At 39.8% G+C, this 19,803-nt stretch overlaps 1 protein-coding gene across 3 annotated transcripts; it reads right to left on the bottom strand.

Annotated features, from left to right (window-relative positions):
* Nucleotides 1-469: 469 nt before the first annotated feature.
* Nucleotides 470-19,014, bottom strand: LOC127411299 (codanin-1-like). Of its 3 annotated transcripts, none has more exons than XM_051646772.1 (28): nt 18,928-19,014; nt 17,541-18,226; nt 16,856-17,056; nt 14,112-14,302; nt 13,699-13,818; nt 13,058-13,136; nt 12,857-12,977; nt 12,657-12,766; nt 12,433-12,522; nt 11,330-11,405; nt 11,032-11,237; nt 10,801-10,933; nt 10,555-10,698; nt 10,298-10,464; nt 9,094-9,175; nt 8,918-9,007; nt 8,681-8,735; nt 8,441-8,574; nt 8,243-8,346; nt 7,980-8,129; nt 7,814-7,877; nt 7,511-7,589; nt 7,183-7,391; nt 4,226-4,333; nt 3,059-3,122; nt 2,803-2,969; nt 2,561-2,668; nt 470-1,112 (listed from the first exon to the last, which is right to left on the bottom strand). In XM_051646772.1, exons 1-28 carry the CDS (start codon nt 19,003-19,005, stop codon nt 1,017-1,019), a joined length of 3,912 nt encoding a protein of 1,303 aa, XP_051502732.1. In that variant the 5' UTR covers nt 19,006-19,014; the 3' UTR covers nt 470-1,016. The 3 variants fall into 3 exon arrangements, 1 of the variants encoding a protein (XP_051502732.1); XR_007892246.1 differs by having other exon boundaries at nt 1,052-1,112; nt 2,561-2,642; nt 2,722-2,969; XR_007892245.1 differs by having other exon boundaries at nt 1,060-1,112; nt 2,561-2,642; nt 2,717-2,969.
* Nucleotides 19,015-19,803: the final 789 nt, after the last annotated feature.

Below are 19,803 nucleotides of genomic sequence, written 5' to 3'. Positions count from 1 at the left end.
CCCTTTTCTCCCAATTTGGAATGCCCAATTCCCACTACTTAGTAGGTCCTCGTGGTGGCGCGGTTACTCACCTCAATCCGGGTGGTGGAGGACAAGTCTCAGGTGCCTCCACTTCTGAGACATTCAATCCGCGCGTTTTATCACGTGACTCGCTGTGCATGACACAGGAGACTCACAGCATGTGGAGACTCATGCTACTCTCCACTGAGCCCCATTGAGAGTGAGAACCACAAGGAGGTTACCCCATGTGACTCTACCCTCCCTTGCAACCAGGCCAATTTGGTTGCTTAGGAGACCTGGCTGGAGTCACTCAGCACACCCTGGATTTGAACTCGGGACTCCAGGGGTAGTAAGCAGTGTCAATCCTCGCTGAGCTACCCAGGCCTCCAGCAGCATCCGCTTTAAGATTCCGTGTAATATTAATTTTAATAAAATAACCCATAATTAAAGATACTCTAAAAAATGCACAAAAGTATATTTTATTACATAGAGCAGTTTAAAATGAACTGATAATAACATTGTCCAACATGAACAAAGTCTATTACAAGTGCAAATCAGATGCTTTTAAACTCAACTTTCACATATATACAGACAATGGGAAACACAAACAAAGAGAAGCACACATAATCACAAAGCAACAAACAAGCGGCAGTAAAGGCAACAATCAAATATTAGGTAAGATCTTGGCAGAATCAAACACTTAAAACAAATAAATAGAGTGACATGGTGCAAATGACTAAGAGAGAAAGCATTGTGAGTAGAAAGAACTGGCAAAGTCCCACTGAAATTTACCCTATAAATGAGTTTTAAAGATGGTTTAAAAACTATGAAGGACTGGTTTACCAGCTTAGCGTTATTTTTTCAGTTACAATAACAATAAATCAGACTTTTTTTTATCATATATGATTTCAACATTTCTTGTTGTTAAAATATGCATCACTGCCAATTAGTACAATTGTTTTGGCGGAGATGTGCGTTAACAGTTGGAAATTTAGGCTGCTGTGTGCCCCTTGTGGTCACTGAGAGACATGCAGTACGTCCCTGTAGTTTGGCACTGAAGGCAATGGGAACTGGTTGGCCAGAGAGAGCTGCTGAAACTTCTCTACAGACTCCTACAAGAGAAAAAGAGGAGTTAACTCTGTACAGAAAAATACACTATAGCCTTAAGAGTAAAGAACTAATGAGACATTTTATAACCAAATACATAAACCCTGTGGTGAAGCTTCATGAATATTAAAAAGCTGTGACGTTCACCTAGTAGTCCTAACTGATTTAAATGGCAGAAAAAAGGCATGGTTCATGCAAATTAATTGGGATTGTTTCTGGTTGCTCCAGGAAGGCTACAAAGCAAAAACAACATGACTTCATATTCATAAGTTGTCCCTAAGCTCATTAATGTTAAATATTATAAATCAGTTAAATGATAATTAAACAAGAATAAATATAATCATATTGAAATATTATTAAAAGAGCTGTGAGCAGATGAATTTCTATAACTAATTAAATCACAGTTGTTTCGTGTTTAATTGCGATTAATCATGGTTCATGGTACATGACAACGAACATTGAAAAAAATATCATTTTCAATTTGTCTCAAAGAACTTGCAAGAAATTGGTTAGTTAATTTATTTTAATTATTTAAATATGTTAATATTAAAATGTTCAGTTTTTTGCAGATAGTTAATAAGACACATTTTTACAGGTATAAATCTTTAATACATGTATACATGTATGTATGTATACATGCCATAAAATCAGTGGACATGTTGTAATTAAAAGTTGGGCAAAATCCTCTGCCATTTTCCATTGGAATTTAAGGATCAAATGGTCAGATTCAATTCATATCAAGCTTTATTGTCAAGAGAAAGCTAAGTGTGCATTATTAGACACAAACAGATATTAAACAAATTCAATGCTATAGTTTAATTTGCTAGTATAATTTTAAGTTTAAAATCTCAAAAATATTATTTTCTCTGGCTGCCATTCAGTCTCTACAAGTATACCTGGCTGCAGCTTGCTGAACAGCCAGGTCCCCTTCAGTCTCTATCGCGCACACGCTGGGTCTCTCTCATGCGGTTTCGCTTTTGACACTGGTTCAGATGACAGTGAGTGAGCGTTTTAGGGGGACAGGAAGAGATACGGCAGCTTGTCCGTATCTCTCCCACACCTGGTTCACTGCTTGCGGGTGAAGTCTCCATTCTCCATACAGTAAATCCGCTCCCATGTTTATTACGCCCAGGACATGTGTCTAACATGCACTGCTCCACAAAATCAGATTCTGTGCTAGGATGTGCAGTCTAGCGTGTACCTTCTGGAAATTTCTATATGCCAATTTTACCCACAAGGAGTGGGGAAAAACATTAGTGAAGTTTCAGGAAGTGAAAAAAGCAAAAACAGATACTGGATTAATTACGCTAATTTATGTTAAAAAGTCAACTATTAAATCGCAGAAATTAACGTGTTAATTTTCCAAGCCCAAATTATTAACTAATGAATATTAAATAATGTTAATCAGTCTAATGAAGACATTTTAAAATGAAGTACATAACACATAAATTACCTCTGGCCAAGATAATGCTGACAACTTCGACCAGTGGGAGCCCACTTCCTCCTCTCTCAGAAGACCAGTTTCTATAAGCCGTCTGATCAGAAACAGGTAGTCAGTCCTCTGTAAAATTAAATGATACCACTGTTTATCAACAACCAGATATATTACCTTACATGCATCAACTGCACACTGGATTTTAAACAGTTCAGCACAACTTCAGTGTTCTACCACCAGTCTTCATCAAAGCTGTTTACCTCACTGTCTGTGGCCCTGAAAATGCCAGTGAAAGTGGGTTCACTGAGGAGGAGGTGCAAAGGTACAGAAGGAGTGGGAGTCCGACCCCACAGAGGCAAAAACTTCTCCAGAAGAGCAGATCTCTTGTTCCCCTCAGCTGAGGACACCAGTGGCAGCTCTCCAGACACTGAACACACAAATAGACACAATAAGACATTAATCATATCCAGTATTGATTTTAAGATGTTCTTAAGTTTCCCTTAATTGCTCTCTCACCGATTTTGCAGGCCAGCTGGACAGTACAACGCAACAGCATCTGCTCGACTACAGGCGAAAGGAGCTAGAAAACACCAAACATTGGAGAGAGGGTGTGGGACAGACAAACAGTACAAAATAACAAAACTACCAAAAATGATGAATGGTCTATCAGGGGTTTTCAAACTTTTTAATGCCAAGAACCCATGCAAGGGACCACCTGTGTGAGAAAAGTAGTAAACGTGATATTATAAAGATTTTGCAAAAATAAATAACTGTCATTGTGCTAAAGCCAAAATATATTACTAAAATATTATCTGGAAAATATTCACTTCTAAGGTTGAAAGCGTATCTTCCTTATGCTGAAGTGATGTTATTCTTATGATGTTACATGTGTAAAGAATCATTCTCAATTCAATTAAAAATAAATAAATAAATATAATTAAAATATTTTACTTAAAATATTTATATTTATTGTGAAAAGTGCTATATACATTTGAAGTCAGAAGTTTACATACACCTTAGCCAAATACATTTAAACTCAGTTTTTCACAATTCCAGACATTTAATTGTAGAAAACATGCCCTGTCTTAGGATCACTACTTTATTTTAAGAATGTGAAATGTCAGGGGGCCTGGGTAGCTCAGTGAGTAAACACGCTGACTACCACCCCTGGAGTCAAGGGGTGGTAGTCAGCTATACTACATATTTCTGCATAATTCCCTCATACTTCTGATGTGATCTACATCAACTGAAGCTGTTTGGAAAGTTTAGAGTGCGTCTGGGCTGTGAGCGGTTTTCTTCCTCTCCTCAGTCAGGCACGAGCTGCAGTGCTGCTCTCGTGCATCATCATTACAGTTTAATGTGATCTCATGTTACGTTAAATGAGATCAAACGGATATTCGACAACAAAAAATTGTTGGCAATTTTTTTTATTGTCGACGTTGTCGATAATGTCGACTAATCGTTTCAGCCCTTGCCAATTTAATGTTATTTCTTACTATGGCTGTCAATACAATATAATAATCATGATTAATCTAATGATTTCAAAATGAAACAGTAATAATGTCAAATAATGTCAAAATTTCCACCGAAGTTTGAAAAGTCCTGGTCTACATAACTTTTATGTGATTATTGATGTGTTAATGATCAGTAACAGGAGGAGGTGAGTAGTGGGGGTTTGAATACTTTTCTGCATCCAAGTGTCTGTCCCACTTTGTCCAGTAGGGACTCAATCTGATGTGCAGTGAAGACTTCTTCACCAGACCTGGGTCCTACAGCAACACTTAGAACCTCCTGAAACATCAAAAAACTTTATTTCTTAATTTTGCCATGCGATTTCTCATTATTTGAACATTACCAAAAATTTTGCAGCAGTATAGAGCAAACCTACATTAAAAGGTGCTATATGTAATATTTTTACTGGACTAAATCATAAAATGACCATAATATGTCATTAGATAATTAGGAAACATGCTAAGTTGAAATACTTGCTTCTCCGATAACAATGCCACAGCCAGTATATTCTACTTTGAAGTTTCCATTCCAGGACGGAATTTCTGTTTATGTTTTGGCCTGTGTGATCCCGCTCACTGCCCACTCACCAATAGTATTTGGACACCACCGGGTAGCCAGATTTGAACAAGTTTGCAGGCAAACAACACTGCATGCTGTAGCCATGTTAGCCAGCAAACGAACTGGATCAGAGGTAACAGATTCCACCCTACAAAGAAAGCCTCGGCATCCGTCTAAAAACCACCATAACCAGAGGCGTAGTAAAACAAGGATAAATATTGGAGATGCCTTTGGAAGATGGAGACAGCTGAAAGCCCAGAAATCCTTTAAAACGGATGCCGAGTTGGCTAATTTGCATGTCAACATTCTGGCAACCCGCATGACCTTCGAGTCTGGGGCGCACAACTCTCCAATATTTTTTAATTTGTACTGCAGTACCCATTTCAAACGCTTTGTCAATCTTACATTTAGCACCTTTAAATACGTGTTTATCAGCATCTTGACACAGTCACATTCACAAAATATAAAGTTGGAGCTACCAGAAGTAAAAAAAAATAGTTTTTCAGGTGTAATTATGAGACAAAGTCATAAAGAAATAAAGTCAGAATTCAGAGACTTTAGGTCACACATATGCGTGGAATTGTGGAATGTAAATTTGTCATTGCAAAATAACACAAAATCTAACTTTTTTCCACTTTAAAGGAATAGTTGACCCAATAATTATATGATATTGATTTTATATGAAATATATTGTATTTCACTTGCATTGTATTAGTCCATACAAAGCAAGCGAATGGTGACCAAACTTTCAGCTCCAAAAAATCATAATCGTGCCTATAGTCTGCAATGGCAAGATGTTCAGTAAACTTATAGGCCCCGTTTCCATCTAGTATTAAGATGTGTTTTTGGTGATCGGATCACATGTGGTCAGCGCTAAATACAGGTCTAAACAGGGTCTACAAAGATTTGTGATCGGATCACAAAAACCACATTCGTATGTGGTCAAAAACGCATCTGAACGCATCACATTTGATGTCTAAATGCTAATCCGTCCTGAATGCATCCTGGCAGCAGCGAAGCGCCTCCCCTCACCTGTCAATCAACCGCTGTGCTAAAACGAGTTTAAACTTTGTCAGTTACGAACGGTTTAAAAAGGAAATAACTGTCTGATCAGAAAATTAAAAAAAAGCATATATATATATATATATATATATATATATATACACACACACACACACACACACACACACACACACACAAACATGAGAACTTCACAGATCTACTTCAGTGTGTCTGATATCAACATGCAGAGACACAGATGAGAAACACGAACATCTGAAGCTTAGGTTAATACAGGTAATCCACTAAAATAATGTACAATTCTGCTCGAAATGTTGATTTTGTGTTTAGATTAAATTTCAGCTGCATGTGGGAGAAATAACATGCCATTTTTTTTTTTTTTGTCTTTTCTGAATTTGTTGCGGTTTATTATCAAATAGGAACACACTGACATAGTGATTGATGTGTGTCATCATGAAACAGAGTCCCTCTCCTCCAAATCCGATCACAAGTGGTCACAGGGGATGACTTACAGGTGTAAGCAGTGATGTGTCTCACTTGACCACATGTGATTGGATCAGCTGAGACTCATCTTAATGCCAGGTGGAAACGGGGTTATAGAGTTACATTTAGGTCCGTTCTCACCCCAAATCGATTGGACTGCTTCAGAAGAGATGGATTAAACCACTGGAGTATTATGGATTATCTTTATGCTGCCTTTTGTCATTTTTAGAAATTGAAAGTTTGGTCACCATTCACTCGCATTGTATGGACAAACAGACATCATATCTCCATTAAAGTATCTTCGTTTATGTTCCACGGAAGACAGTCTTATGAGATTGAGACGGCATAAAGGTGAGAAAATTATCATTTTGGGATGAACGATTCCTTTAACAACCTGACGAAAACAGGAGATATGCGGGGGACTCCTAGGAGGCAGTATATCTTAAAACAATAATCTGTTCTTGCTCCCAATTATGACAATTGCAGGCATTTGATAAAATAAATTTGGTCAAATGTGGATTTTGACAATTTCTACATTCAAATGCTAAGTGTGAGATGACTGCGCAAAAATTTAAAAAATGCGTTCATGGAGGCCTGGGTAGCTCAGCGAGTATTGACGCTGACTACCACCCCTGGAGTCACGAGTTCGAATCCAGGGTGTGCTGAGTGACTCCAGCCAGGTCTCCTAAGCAACCAAATTGGCCCGGATGCTAGGGAGGGTAGAGTCACATGGGGTAACCTCCTCGTGGTCGTGATTATTGGTTCTCGCTCTCAATGGGGCACGTGGTAAGTCGTGCATGGACACGGAGTGTAGCACGAGCCACGTGATAAGATGCGTGGATTAACGGTCTCAGAAGCGGAGGCAACTGAGACTTGTCCTCCGCCACCTGGATTGAGGTGAGTAACCGTGCCACCACGAGGACCTACTAAGTAGTGGGGATTGGGCATTCCAAATTGGGAGGAAAAAAAAAATGCATTCATTCTTTTCTCAGCACTATAAAAGTGACTATGAGCCCGCTGTAACATACATAAGCAACTAACCCGATTCCCAATAAGCAATAAATCACCTTCATTTCAATCATGACTTCTGATCCCAGTGGGACTTTATGGGTGCAGTCTGAAGGGCAATAGGACCCAACACTGAGCCCTGCGGCACTTCTCTGGACCTGCTGACTTTTGCTTGTTCTCTCGCCCTCTTCAGCTTCCAAACTGGAGGAGGAGGGTACACTCTTCATCACCCTCTCAAAAGCACTCTTCCACTCCCTCTTTAGCAGCACTGAGGGAGATATTTAAACAAGAATATTTCCAATTATGACTATAAATACTACTTGACAGAAAAAATGAAGTCTAAATGAAGCATTTTTAATTTCTCTAACTTAAATTGTGCTTCATTACGTGTGATGTTGGAGGACAGCCAGCTGCAGGCCTTTTCTGTGGCCAAACGAGTGGTGATTCTCTCAGCTGTGGTCAGAACCTAAACCACACCACAAAATATTAATTATATCACAATGTAAATTAATTGTGATCTTGAAGGCTTATTTCTAAAATTAAACATGATAAATGACAAACAGGAAATTAGTGCATCATTGTACAACAACTTTCCATCAAAGACAACACAATATAGCAGTTCTGAAGCATATCTCTCTTTTTCTACAGGGTATTGACTGATTAATTGATGAATATTGACACAATACTCACAGCAGGAGAGGTCTCCAGAGGAAGAAGAACTCTAACAGCTCCAGGTGCATTCTCATTGCAGAACCTATCATGAGAGGATGTGTTAAATGCAAAGGAGTCCAAAACACATCCATCATCACGATATTGATACATAAGCAACAAAGAGAGAGAGAGAAGCGCTGATGACCTGGTGGCTCTCTCCAGAGCTTGCATGCCTGCATCACTGAGCTGAGCACAGATAGAATCGTTTAGCTTGGCAGTGTTGACACCCTCCAAACCTAAACTATCTTTGAGAGTTTTCTCTCCACGCTGCACGAGCTCCAACACAAGCGTAGCCCTGACACACACAGAGTTTGGAAAATATGAAATGATGAACAGCAAAATTCTAAATTCACTAACATGGACGAACATTGATAAAAGCCAAGACCAAGAAATTCGTGGGAGACTGACTTGATGTGTTTGACACAGTTGGAACCCACTCTTTCAGCAACAAACTCTACAGTGCGTCTGAGAGAGGGGGGCTGGTTGTGAAAGAAGGCCTGTTCCAGATCCACCTACATATGGAAAAACATGGACATACACACATGGATGACATGCTCTCAATTCCTGGACAGGTGAATAAATGGAAGACTTTTGCTGGCAGTGTACCTGTAATTTCTGCTGTGAGCGTGTTGTGGATGGTCCCCTCGGCTCTGCAGATGTGGGGGTGATCTTGCGGATGATGCCTCCACTCTTGGATGTGCTTCCAGCCACAAAAGCAACAAGAAGTTTACGAAACTCCCCTGGCAAGAGAATGGAGAAGAGAGACCTCCATCAACACCCTCGACAAAGCTTCATGAAATGTGTAATTTAGAAGCATGTAACTTTTTCTGAACAGTTTGCCCTCACCTAAATAAGGGCAGCAAGTGTAGAGAAGCTGCTGGTCAACTAGTGGGATGGTGTCCTGAAAAGTAAATATACAGTTTTAGATACATCCCCAACTCCGGAAAAAGAAAAAAAGTTAAATAAACGTATTTTCCTCCGTGAAGGAAAAAGCTAATCATATCCAGAGCATGAGATCTGATTATGAACTTTACATCGATATTTACAAATTGTACTTGGTAATTGTCATGGTGATCCACTAACCAGTCCTTGCACGCTAGCATTATTCTCCAGTTCGTCAGTTTCTTCATTTAGATCTGTACTGAAAAAGAGATCTTCAGGGAAAACAGGGATCTGAAAGAGAGAATGCAAGAAAGGTGCTATTTGCAATCTCTCTAATTTTATTTATCTAGAGGTGTTTCTTTTTAAACACATCTCACCTGAAAAAGCCAGCCCAGCATTGCCACTATGAGCAGCTGGTTCATATAACACAACTCTCCTTCCCGACCCAGTACCATCCTCCTAAAACACATGCGCACACACACAAAGAAACAAACAAACTTTTAACAAAAACTAAAAGCACAATTACACCGATTAGTTTTGTTATATAAATATTAATAATATAAAGGTACCAGATAGTGCAATGAGATGGTTTGCAATGGGTTTAGTAAAAATATTCATGTTGGTATAATGCTGTTTATTACAATGTATGGTTATGTTGATGCATGCACATAAAAATTATTTGGTATCATTTTTAAGGCAGATGCTATTTGCACCCTTAATTAAATACTACCATACAGTACAGGGGCATCACTGCATGTTTATTCCCACATAGCAACCCCTAAACCTAACCCTAACCTTACCTTACAAAAATTAACCATGGTATCACTACAGTAAATAGTATCACCATGATATTTTGTAGTAAAATCATAGTAACCACAAAATTAAACATGGTTACTATATTAACACCATATTACTGTAGTATCACCATAGTTAATTGCATTAAAACTATGGTATCCACCAAAACACATGGTTATTACAATTTTATAGTAAAACCATGGATAATTTTACTCAAACCTTTCTCTCAACTCCCCCACTGTCACCAAATCACTGTGAGGAAATCAACCGTCAAATGATTTTTTATTTATTAATAGTATTAAAGGAAATTTTAAGAGTGGAGACAGGAAACAGGATGGGAAAAAGTGGGACAAAAAGGCAGAATCGAACCCGGGTCGTCACTACAGTGACACTAGGGGCACAATTTATCTTCAATTTCTGTGTTTCCACCAGACAATTGGAGTGCAATTAGCAACGCTGTGTGGCAGGTGATATTTTAAATATAATTTTTCCTTGTTTATGTAGTAAAACACAGTGTGGAAAAAATGCCTTTATTCTTTTTTTCTTTGATTTTTTTGACTGTATTGTACATCTTGAATGGACAATCTAATGGACATTAAAGGATGGTTGGTTGATAAATGATGTTCCTCTGATAGGGAATAAAAAAAAATAAAAATAAAAAAATAAAAATAAATCATCTTTCAAAACTATTTCAGAGTAAAAAAAAAGAAAGAAATATACTGAATATCTGTTAAAGCTGAATTTTTTTTTTAGCTATAGTCCAGCCCTAGCGTGCAATAAACTTACTTGTAGATGTGGAGCAGCAGGCACAAGGCGGTCCTGTAACAAGGCAAAAATGGGCCAGTGTAGTCCAGCATAGACAGGAACTCCACCAACCAGGGTACCGTCAAAACAGTGCATCTTCTGTGCATAGAACTCCTCAACACCGCACACACATCCAGCACTGGAGAACTCTGAGTTTCATTCACAGATGAAACTAATTTTGGACAAATATTTGACTTGTAAGCACAGAATTCACTGCCTTCAAACAATGTTTACAGTACCTTAATACGCAGAGTGATTGCAGCATCCTGAATGTCTCTCGATGGAGCCTCAGAGGTCTGGTAAGGCAGGAAGGAGATGAAACCCAGAAACTTAGCCAGCAGCCGAGCCGTAAGGAGCACAGTGGAGAAATGCTGCTTCTCGTCCTGACACAGAGAGAACCCCCATAAAAAATGTGTTGTTTTAAACCCATTTATAGTCCCTGGTTACTTTGGATCATTTTGGGTTATTTTGCTCTCTACTCCAACCTGTTGCTCCATGTCTCCATCGCCATTCTCTTCTCCCCGTGCTGGGCTGGCATCTAGGCCAAGGATTGACACCTCATCTAGCTTCAGCAGCTGCTGACACAGACCGTCTTTCAGGTGCTGGTTTAGCTGGCAGCTGATACAAAGAGAACAGGAATTAGAGCCAACATAATGACATCATGAAAACTTTTACTTTGAAACAACAAGCAGTTCTCTTCATGCAGACGGTCTCACCAGCTGGCTATCCGAAGGAAGTCTTTAAAGAACTCCTGATGTCCAGGGAAGGACGGTGGAGGGCAGGGACCAATGAGTCCCTGAGGCTGGACCAGACGCTGCTGCAGTCGCTTCAGACGGCCTAAGCTGTCTGCTCCCAGCATGCTCAGCAGGTCGGCATCAGGGGCATCACTGGAAAAGCCCAGCTGACAAGGACCCTTACACATCTGGAGAAAGAGAGAGTGCATACATGATGGTAAGAAAGAGAATAAGAGGAAATAAGAGAAAATGTGAAATGTAATCAGCCATTCTGGCTCACCTGGATCAGCTGCTTCTGGAAGAGTCTGGCAAAGTGAGAATGGTTTCCTGCTGCGGTGAGCTGACTGACCATCATCCTGTAATCAAATTTCAGCCAACACTCTCATTCTACACTTATGTAGCATTGTTCCATTAAGTATATTTTAATATGCTTGACATTCAACAAGGACGCAGTTAATGCACAAAAAAAAAAATGTAAGTCCATATTTCTATTCTTCTAATGCACTGCATACAGCCCATTTACACTACCAACTTCTTATGACTGTGACATCTTTGTTTATATTGCTGGTGCTTGACAGGGAACGGACTACATAGTAGGACGCTGACTGTGCAATAACCAGAGAAGAACCTAAAATGTATTTATCATCTTAATGTAGTTACAGCTCTGACGTCAACACTATGACGATTTTTGAACACACCAATTTTGCAACATAGTTTTTATATTTAGCATTTAAAGTATGTCTACATAGTATAGCCAACTCTTTGATTTTAAAAGAGCAGGTAAAATCCTCTATGAATGAATGTTACATTTATATAGCGCTTTTCTGACACTACACTCAAAGCTCTTTACATAGTGAACAGGGAAATCTCCTCAACCACCACCAGTGTGCAGCATCCACCTACATGATGCAGAAACACCAGCTGTTGATGGAGAGGAGAGAGTAGAGTTATAGAGCGAATTAATGGATGGGGATTATTAGGAAGCCATGATTGATAAAGGCCAATGGGGGGAATTTGGCCAGGACACTGGGGTAACACCCCTACTCTTTTCGAGAAGTGTCCTGGGATTTTTAATGACCACAGAGAGTCAGGACCTCGGTTTTACGTCTCATCCAAAGGACAGTGCCTTTTTACAGTATAGTGTCCCCATCACTATACTGGGGCATTAGGACCTACACAGTCCGCAGGGTTAGCACCCCCTGCTGGACTCCATAATACCTCTTCCAGCAGCAACCTTAATTTTCCCAAGAGGTCTCCCATCCAGGTACTGACCAGGCTCAGCCCTGCTTAGCTTCAGTAGGCAACCAGTCTTGAGCAACAGGGTGATATGGCTGGACATACATATAATTGTATGTACCCTTTAATACTATAAAGAAACCTCACCTGACTCTATTGCCTAATGCAGCCTCAAAATCCCAGCCAGGCTCTTTATGAGAGTCTTCCCACTCTCTGAGCAGCTCGTAGAACACATCCCTACAACAGCAGTGAAAAACACACCATGAATCATCTAATTTCAGCCAACAGAACCAATCAATGCCCTGAAACATATCACATATTTCACATCTCTCTCATACAGAAGACAACTGTAGAAACGAGTCTTGTTGTACCTCTGTTTTTTGAAGGTGTGGAAGGCCCTGTCACTGGTGAAATTGGAGCGGTTGTCTGTGGCGGGCTGGAATGGGACTGAGTGAATGAACAAAGGTGGAGTGGGCAGCACCTGAGGAAGTGAGGACATGATTCAGAATGGAGCTTTCAAAGACAATCAATGAGAAAGTTTGTTTTTGAGTGCTTTTCGATGAATGCATACCTTGGCTGTGCAGTTGTCTTGAGCTTGTGCCAGGCGATCTCTGAGGGCTGGGGAGAAAGCTGCCACTCTCTCATTCTCAGACAGAAGCCGTAGAGTGCATTTGTCCAAGTGTGACAGCAACCTGATTGAACAGAGGACAGAGTCAGGCACCCTTTGACTGATTACAGGCAGCAAGCAGTAATGATATATTGTCAAACTCACTCAAACTGATTCTCCAGGACTCTCACAGCAAAATACACACAGTTGTGCACATTTCCCAGGTAAGCCCTCTCCAGCACATCTGCAAAAACAGAAATGAACAGAAGTGGAAAAAGTGAGATCCATTCTCTTAAATATTAAAAACAGACAAGTCTAATTTATTCACTTCTGAAACAGTAAAGACATGTTTAATGAATTTATCTTCTTTACAAATTGTGATTCCATAAAAACAGCAAGAATCTGCATCTCTGCTTCCTGCAGTGCAAGTGCCAGTGTTTGTCTTGGCTCTTTTTCCCCATGTATTTTCTTTAAGACATTACTGAGCATTTTACCAGAGTTGTGAGCTTACAGTCTGAAATGAATATGATTGAGAAATGATATGAGAGGCTCTGGCACAATAGCACAATTAGATGCATGCAAAAAACAAACAGACAGTGAGAACAGTGCAGTCCGATTCACAAATGGATGACTCTTAAGAGACAGTTCTTTTAATGAATCACTCAAAAAGACTCACAAACTCAGTACTACTTAAACACATTAGTGTGAATCAACACATTATTTACAATATGTAAAAGTAATATGTAAGAGTTAAAAAACCTTAAAGCATTAAATAAACATGTAAATGGACACGTGATCAAGCTCACCCGGACTGTTTTTACACACACCGACTCCCTCCTCAGCAGATTCAGAGACAGATACACCACGAGATGTCAAGAGCTGCAGCACAAAGAACAGCTCTAGGAACACACACGGAACCAGGTTCTCTAGAACCAAAACACATTCACATTCATTACAACATAAACCTAAATATTCATGTATGTTTATGTAAAGGAGTATTTTAGATATTGCTATGTCGCAACTGATTCAGTAATAAGGCTGAATTATTTATCGATAATAAGCCAACTGGGTCATGAATCATAACAATGTTAAATACATTTATTTTTCCATCAGCCAATTTCTGAAACAAACCTAATCACATTTTCCACAGTGTAACTCCAAACTTTGATTAGCTGTGAATGAATTTGGCTGTATACAGTACCCTCTGCAGTTCATTCACCTGAAATGCAGGTACAATACAATTCAGATAACAGGTCCAGCTCTGCAGATTGTGTGACTTTGTCAGGGTCAGGGTAAGGTGCTTGGGGGTCAGGGGTCACTTTCAACCCTTGTCTTTGAACTGTTTTGGTTGGGGTGCAGATGGTAGTGGTGGCTTTCTGTGGAGAGCTAGTCTGCTGAGCAAGTTTAGACCTAGAGAAGATGAGAGGAGAACAGAAGTGAAAACCGAGAAACAGGGAACTAATTAAAGCAGTAAGCAAATGGATGGTTGACATGATATGTGAAGCAGTGTGATATGCTGTACTTCAAAACAGTGTTATTCAAGTTAACTAAAACTACAATAAAAACTAACTAAAACCATTTTGGTTAACTAAAATAAAAATAAAAATGATCTCGAGTTCATTTCAGTTTTAGTTTTGGGACACTTGGAAATTGTACATTTCTTGGCACTTTTAATTATGATCTAAACACACATAACCTGACATTATACCTTTGAAGAATACTTATGATGACTTCTACATCAGACAAAATCAAAAATGAAGAAATTCTTAATACTGAGATGTAAAGGGTGTGCTGAGTGACTCCAGTCAGGTCTCCTAAGCAACCAAATTGGACCGGTTGCTAGGGAGGGTAGAGTCACATGGGGTAACCTCCTCGTGATCGCTATAATGTGGTTCTCGCTCTCGGTGGGGCACGCGGTGAGTTGTGTGTGGATGCCGTGGAGATTATAAAGCGCATAAAGGCAACATAACGTAGCCCTTAAGTGGTTTAATTCATGTCTTCTGAAGAAATCTAATTGGTTTTGGATGAGAATAGACCAAAAATGTAACTCCTTTTTCACTATAAATCTTGCAATTGCAATCTACAGAAACAATCGCAAATGAGACTGCTGATGTCAAGATTTACAGTAAAAAAGGATGCTACCTTTATGTGCTTTTTGTAGCTTCAAGGTTTTGTACCGTGATGACTTGCATTGTATGGAACTACAGAGCTGAGATATTCTTCTAAAAATCTTTGTGTTCAGCAGATGAAAGAAAGTCATACACATCTGGGATGGCATGAGGGTGAGCAAATGATGAGAATTTTCATTTTTGGGTGAACTATCCCTTTAATTGTTTACTTCCCAAAGATTAGTTAAGAAATGATTTGTAGTCATCTAAGGAAATTCATATGGATACAGTGGGAATCAAGTTTAAATGTCCTTTGTCACTTTACCAATATTCACCCTATGTTAAAAAAATCTGCAACATTTATAATCCAAATTAAACACGATAATACAAATAGACACATGTAACAAGACTGCCCTGAGAAATGGAATGATATTAGACATTTTTAAATGATACCAGTAAATGATTCTGCTTTGGCAGCCATGAAAAATACTAAAACTAAAATAACTTAAATTTAAAAAAATTACATTTACTAAACTGAAACTGAGAAAACGAAAACAAAACTAAAACTAACAGACAACCTGTGAAAACTAACAAAAACTAATTTGGAATGACAGATTGATATCAAATGGAAATAAAAACCAAATTAAACATCCAAAACTATAATAACACTGCTTCAAAACTTTTAAACTATATTTCTAAAATTTGTAAAATGATAATTAAGTTCCCATGTTTTTTGACATGAATTTACATGACTTGTCCACTTGGAAATCAGAACTTGAAAATTATCTGATATTTCCAGGTTTTCCATGAGTTTTAGCAGTTTTTATTAGCACATATTAATTTAGAAACTATATGGAATATTGGTACTTTCAAAAAAACTCCTTTTCTTTGCAGTTCAAAGAATACTTAAAAGAGCTGCAAAATAGCTAAAAGGTGATTAGAAATGGTGAAAATGTTTTAGCACTAAACATATACACTTCCTCTTAAATATTCACTCAGTGACCACTTTATTAGGTACACCAGTACACTTACTTATTCATGCGGTTATCTAATCAGCCAATCGTGTGGCAGCAGTGCAACGCATAAAATCATTCAGATACGGGTCAGGAGCTTCAGTAAATGTTCACATCAACCATCAGAATGGGGAAAAAATGTGATCTCAGTGATTTCAAACGTGACATGATTTTTGGTGCCAGATGGGCTGGTTTGAGTATTTCTGTAACTGCTGATCTCCTGGGATTTTCACACACAACAGTCTCTAAAATTTACTCAGAATACTGCCAAAAACAAAAAACATCCAGTAAGTGGCAGTTCTGTGGACGGAAACGCCTTGTTGATGAGAGAGGTCAACGGAGAATGGCCAGACTGGTTCGAGCTGACAGAAAGGTTACGGAAACACAAATAACACCTCTGTACAACTGTAGTGAGCAGAATAGTATCTCAGAATGCACAACATGTCAAACCTTGAGGCGAATGGGCTACAACAGCAGAAGACCACGTCGGGTTCCACTTCTTTCAGCCAAGAACAGAAAGCTGAGGCTGCAGAGGGCACAGGCTCACCAAAACTGGACAGTCAAAGACTGGAAAAACATAGCTTGGTCTGATGAATCTTGATTTCTGCTGAGGTACACAGATGGTAGGCCCACTGCAGCCTCAGCTTTCTGTTCTTGGCTGATAGAAGTGGAACCCGACGTGGTCTTCTGCTGTTGAAGCCCATCCGCCTCAAGGTATATACATATATATGGGGTGGGCGATATACCGGTAGACACGATAAACCGGTAGAAATTTGGCAACCGTGTGTCATGCGCCAACAATTCAGTGGGGGTTTAAATTCATTTTCACAACCCCAATCTACCTTTCTCTCCTGAGCAGCTCTCTCTCTTCCTGCAGATTGTGGGAACTTTCACAGTTCACTTGGGCTCCAGCAGTCTCTGGAATGACAGGGGGGCTGGCAGGTAAGCTGAGCGGGGTGGATGTGAAGCAGCTCTTGGGTTTAGAGTTAGGCCGCTCTGCACTCACTGGGGTTGGGTTAATTCGCCGGGATGGTTTTGTTTGTCTAGAAAAGAAATAGGAATGTACAAATTGGAAGTTCACATTACACTGAAAATATTTAGCATTTGCTTGACATTTCCAAACAACTATTTGAACTCAGGAAATCTCAGAGACATTCAGAGTTACCCACACATTTTTGACCAATGACTTTCCAGTTTTTCTGTGACTTTTCCCAGCTTTTGTGCTTTCTGGATTATAGAGGTTGCTAAGTATTAAAAGCTCAATGTCAAAAGAATTTGACATACACTGTAACATTCACAAAATTGACATTAACTGTAGAAAACTCCACAACTTCTTAAGATTTTATTCATTGTTTTATTTAATTTCTATGATTTTTCACAGGTTTCCATGACCATGGGAACCCTGGACATGCCTATGGTCTGAATAAATACTGCTTCATATTCTCAAGCTCCTAAGCTTAACACCATTAACACAACAACACTAGAATATTCAAAACCTGTGCAAAGCTGAAATGTATCAACACTCACACTGGTGAAGCCTGTGCAGCACCCACTGGAGGAAAGTCTTCCAAATTGTTAAAGTTAAGCTGCACTTGTGTGGGTGGTGACACATGTTCAACCCTCCCCACGCCTCTACTCCTCCTGCCGCTTCCATCCCAACGACCTACATCATCCGACATGGAACCACGACTCCCTGTCTGTCTGCTGGGTGCACACCCCCCAAACCCCCCACTCCTCCTGCGGCCCTTGTGCTGCTGTGCGGAGGGGCTGGGCTGGGTCTCTGGGGGTGACATCATGAAGTCGCCGAGACTGTGACGCTGGGCGGAGCGTCGCTCCGAGGGTGTGCTCCGGGGAGCAGGGCTCCAGACAGAGCTAAAAGAGGGGCTGCTCATGGCGCTGACACCACTCAAACACTGAGAGCCAGTGAAAGGGGTCTCCTGCTCATTCCTCCTAGCCACAGGGGACACGGATGGAGCAGGAGAGAAGAGCTGGACACGGCTGGCACTCCGCAGACCCTGGACAGGTGTGGATTTGTTGCCTCTTCGCTCAGAGGAACCCTGAGTCCGGACAGATCTGGAAGTGCTGGGGGTCTTGGCAGGTGTGGTGGGGCCATGGGTCAGTGTGTGACTGCTCTGGTCCCGCAAAAAATTTAACAGGTAAGGCACGAATTCCTGTCTCCCAACCTTTATCGAGAGATCTTGAGCTTCACAAGCCTGCCAAGACAAAAACAAACATCTACGTACTTAAATACGTGGTATGATTATATAATTAATTACTTATAACTAGTTAAAATATCAAAAGTAAAAATGAGCATAGCAGATTTCAAAAAATAAAACATTAAAGTAGTGAGTACAACTATATATTATATAATATTTTTCCATATTTATAGATATTGTTTGATTTTTTAAATAATAAAGATATTCACAACTTTATTATGAAAATTCATTACTGCATATTATAATTTACCCCTTCATCTTCATAACAAAAGAAATCCATACTGAAATTCGAGTATTATAAAAAAAAATCATAATCAATTATACCACATATAACATTATACTATGAAAAAAAAAAATTGTAACTAAAACAATGTACTTTTTTTTAACAATATATAAAACTTTACGAACCGAGTAATGTTAATGACAGTGTTTTTCCTTGTTACTTGAGGTTCTGTGTGGTTTTAATAGCTGTCTAAACTTAAACCTTAAATCTAACTCACAAACAAAACTGTAAATAAGCAAAAATCAAATAATGTGACTCGTAATGTGTGCGTAGTGTTGCTAACGTAGCTTTCCATTAGCGGCCCAGGTTCAGAAAAACAACATTCTCTCTCTCCGCCACACAATGACAGTGACACGTCACAGCATTACACATAAAATACTGCGCGGTGCGATGAAAGTAAAATGCAAACACTTACATGTTGTCCTCTGAGCCAGAGCAAGACCTTGCTGAACTCAACTTTATCATGCAGTAACGATTCCAAAAGAGCCGCCATTCTGTCCTGAGCAACATGAGACTGACGTTTCTCTAGTCCGTATCGGGATTGGCTGACCAATGATGCGCGCATGCGCCGTAACGACATCTAGCCCTGCGTCTCAATCAGCTCCCTAGCACCCTATGTAGTGAATCAGTATATCGTGAACACGAATACGGGCACTGGAGAGGGTGTTCATCCACTGAACATTAGCACACTTATGACTCAATCACCTATGACAGGATAATGAGCTTGCGATTCGAAGCGCAGCTGTTATTAATCAGCACTATCGCTGTATAAATGACACTATCATTCATTTTGTTGAATATATTCAAAAGTACAGTGTTATTATAACAGATAAATGACATAAATAAAGAAAAAAAATATATAGGAGTGTATTTTAAACCTTTTTTTAACAACTTAAATATTTAAAAGATTGTTTCACTTTCGTGGTCAGTGGCGGATTTAGGTATGGGTGACATGGGCAGTTTCCCAGGGCGGCATCTTGCGGGGGGCGGCACGAGGCACCCACAGACCCCCCCCCCCCCCCACCCACCCGGTCAACAACTTTGGAGGTGCGTTGAAGCGAGTTTCGCCCAGGGCGCCAGTATCCCCTTCCCTCGCAAACTTCTCTCCGTCTCATGGACTCGGATGTACTGCTTATGTTGTGCGAGTGTCCACTACTGGCGGAAGATGTGCAATGGGTTTAACTGGAACACCCTAAACCCCTTGATCACTTGGAGCCTGTTGAAGGCGGATGTCAATTTGTGGAATTATTCGTGATTTTTGCACCTGAGAAAACAATGTTTTCGGAGATTG

This window comes from Myxocyprinus asiaticus, chromosome 20, assembly GCF_019703515.2.
Source record: "Myxocyprinus asiaticus isolate MX2 ecotype Aquarium Trade chromosome 20, UBuf_Myxa_2, whole genome shotgun sequence".
NCBI classification, from domain to species: Eukaryota; Metazoa; Chordata; class Actinopteri; order Cypriniformes; family Catostomidae; genus Myxocyprinus; species Myxocyprinus asiaticus.
This window is presented reverse-complemented; position numbering and strand designations above follow the sequence as displayed.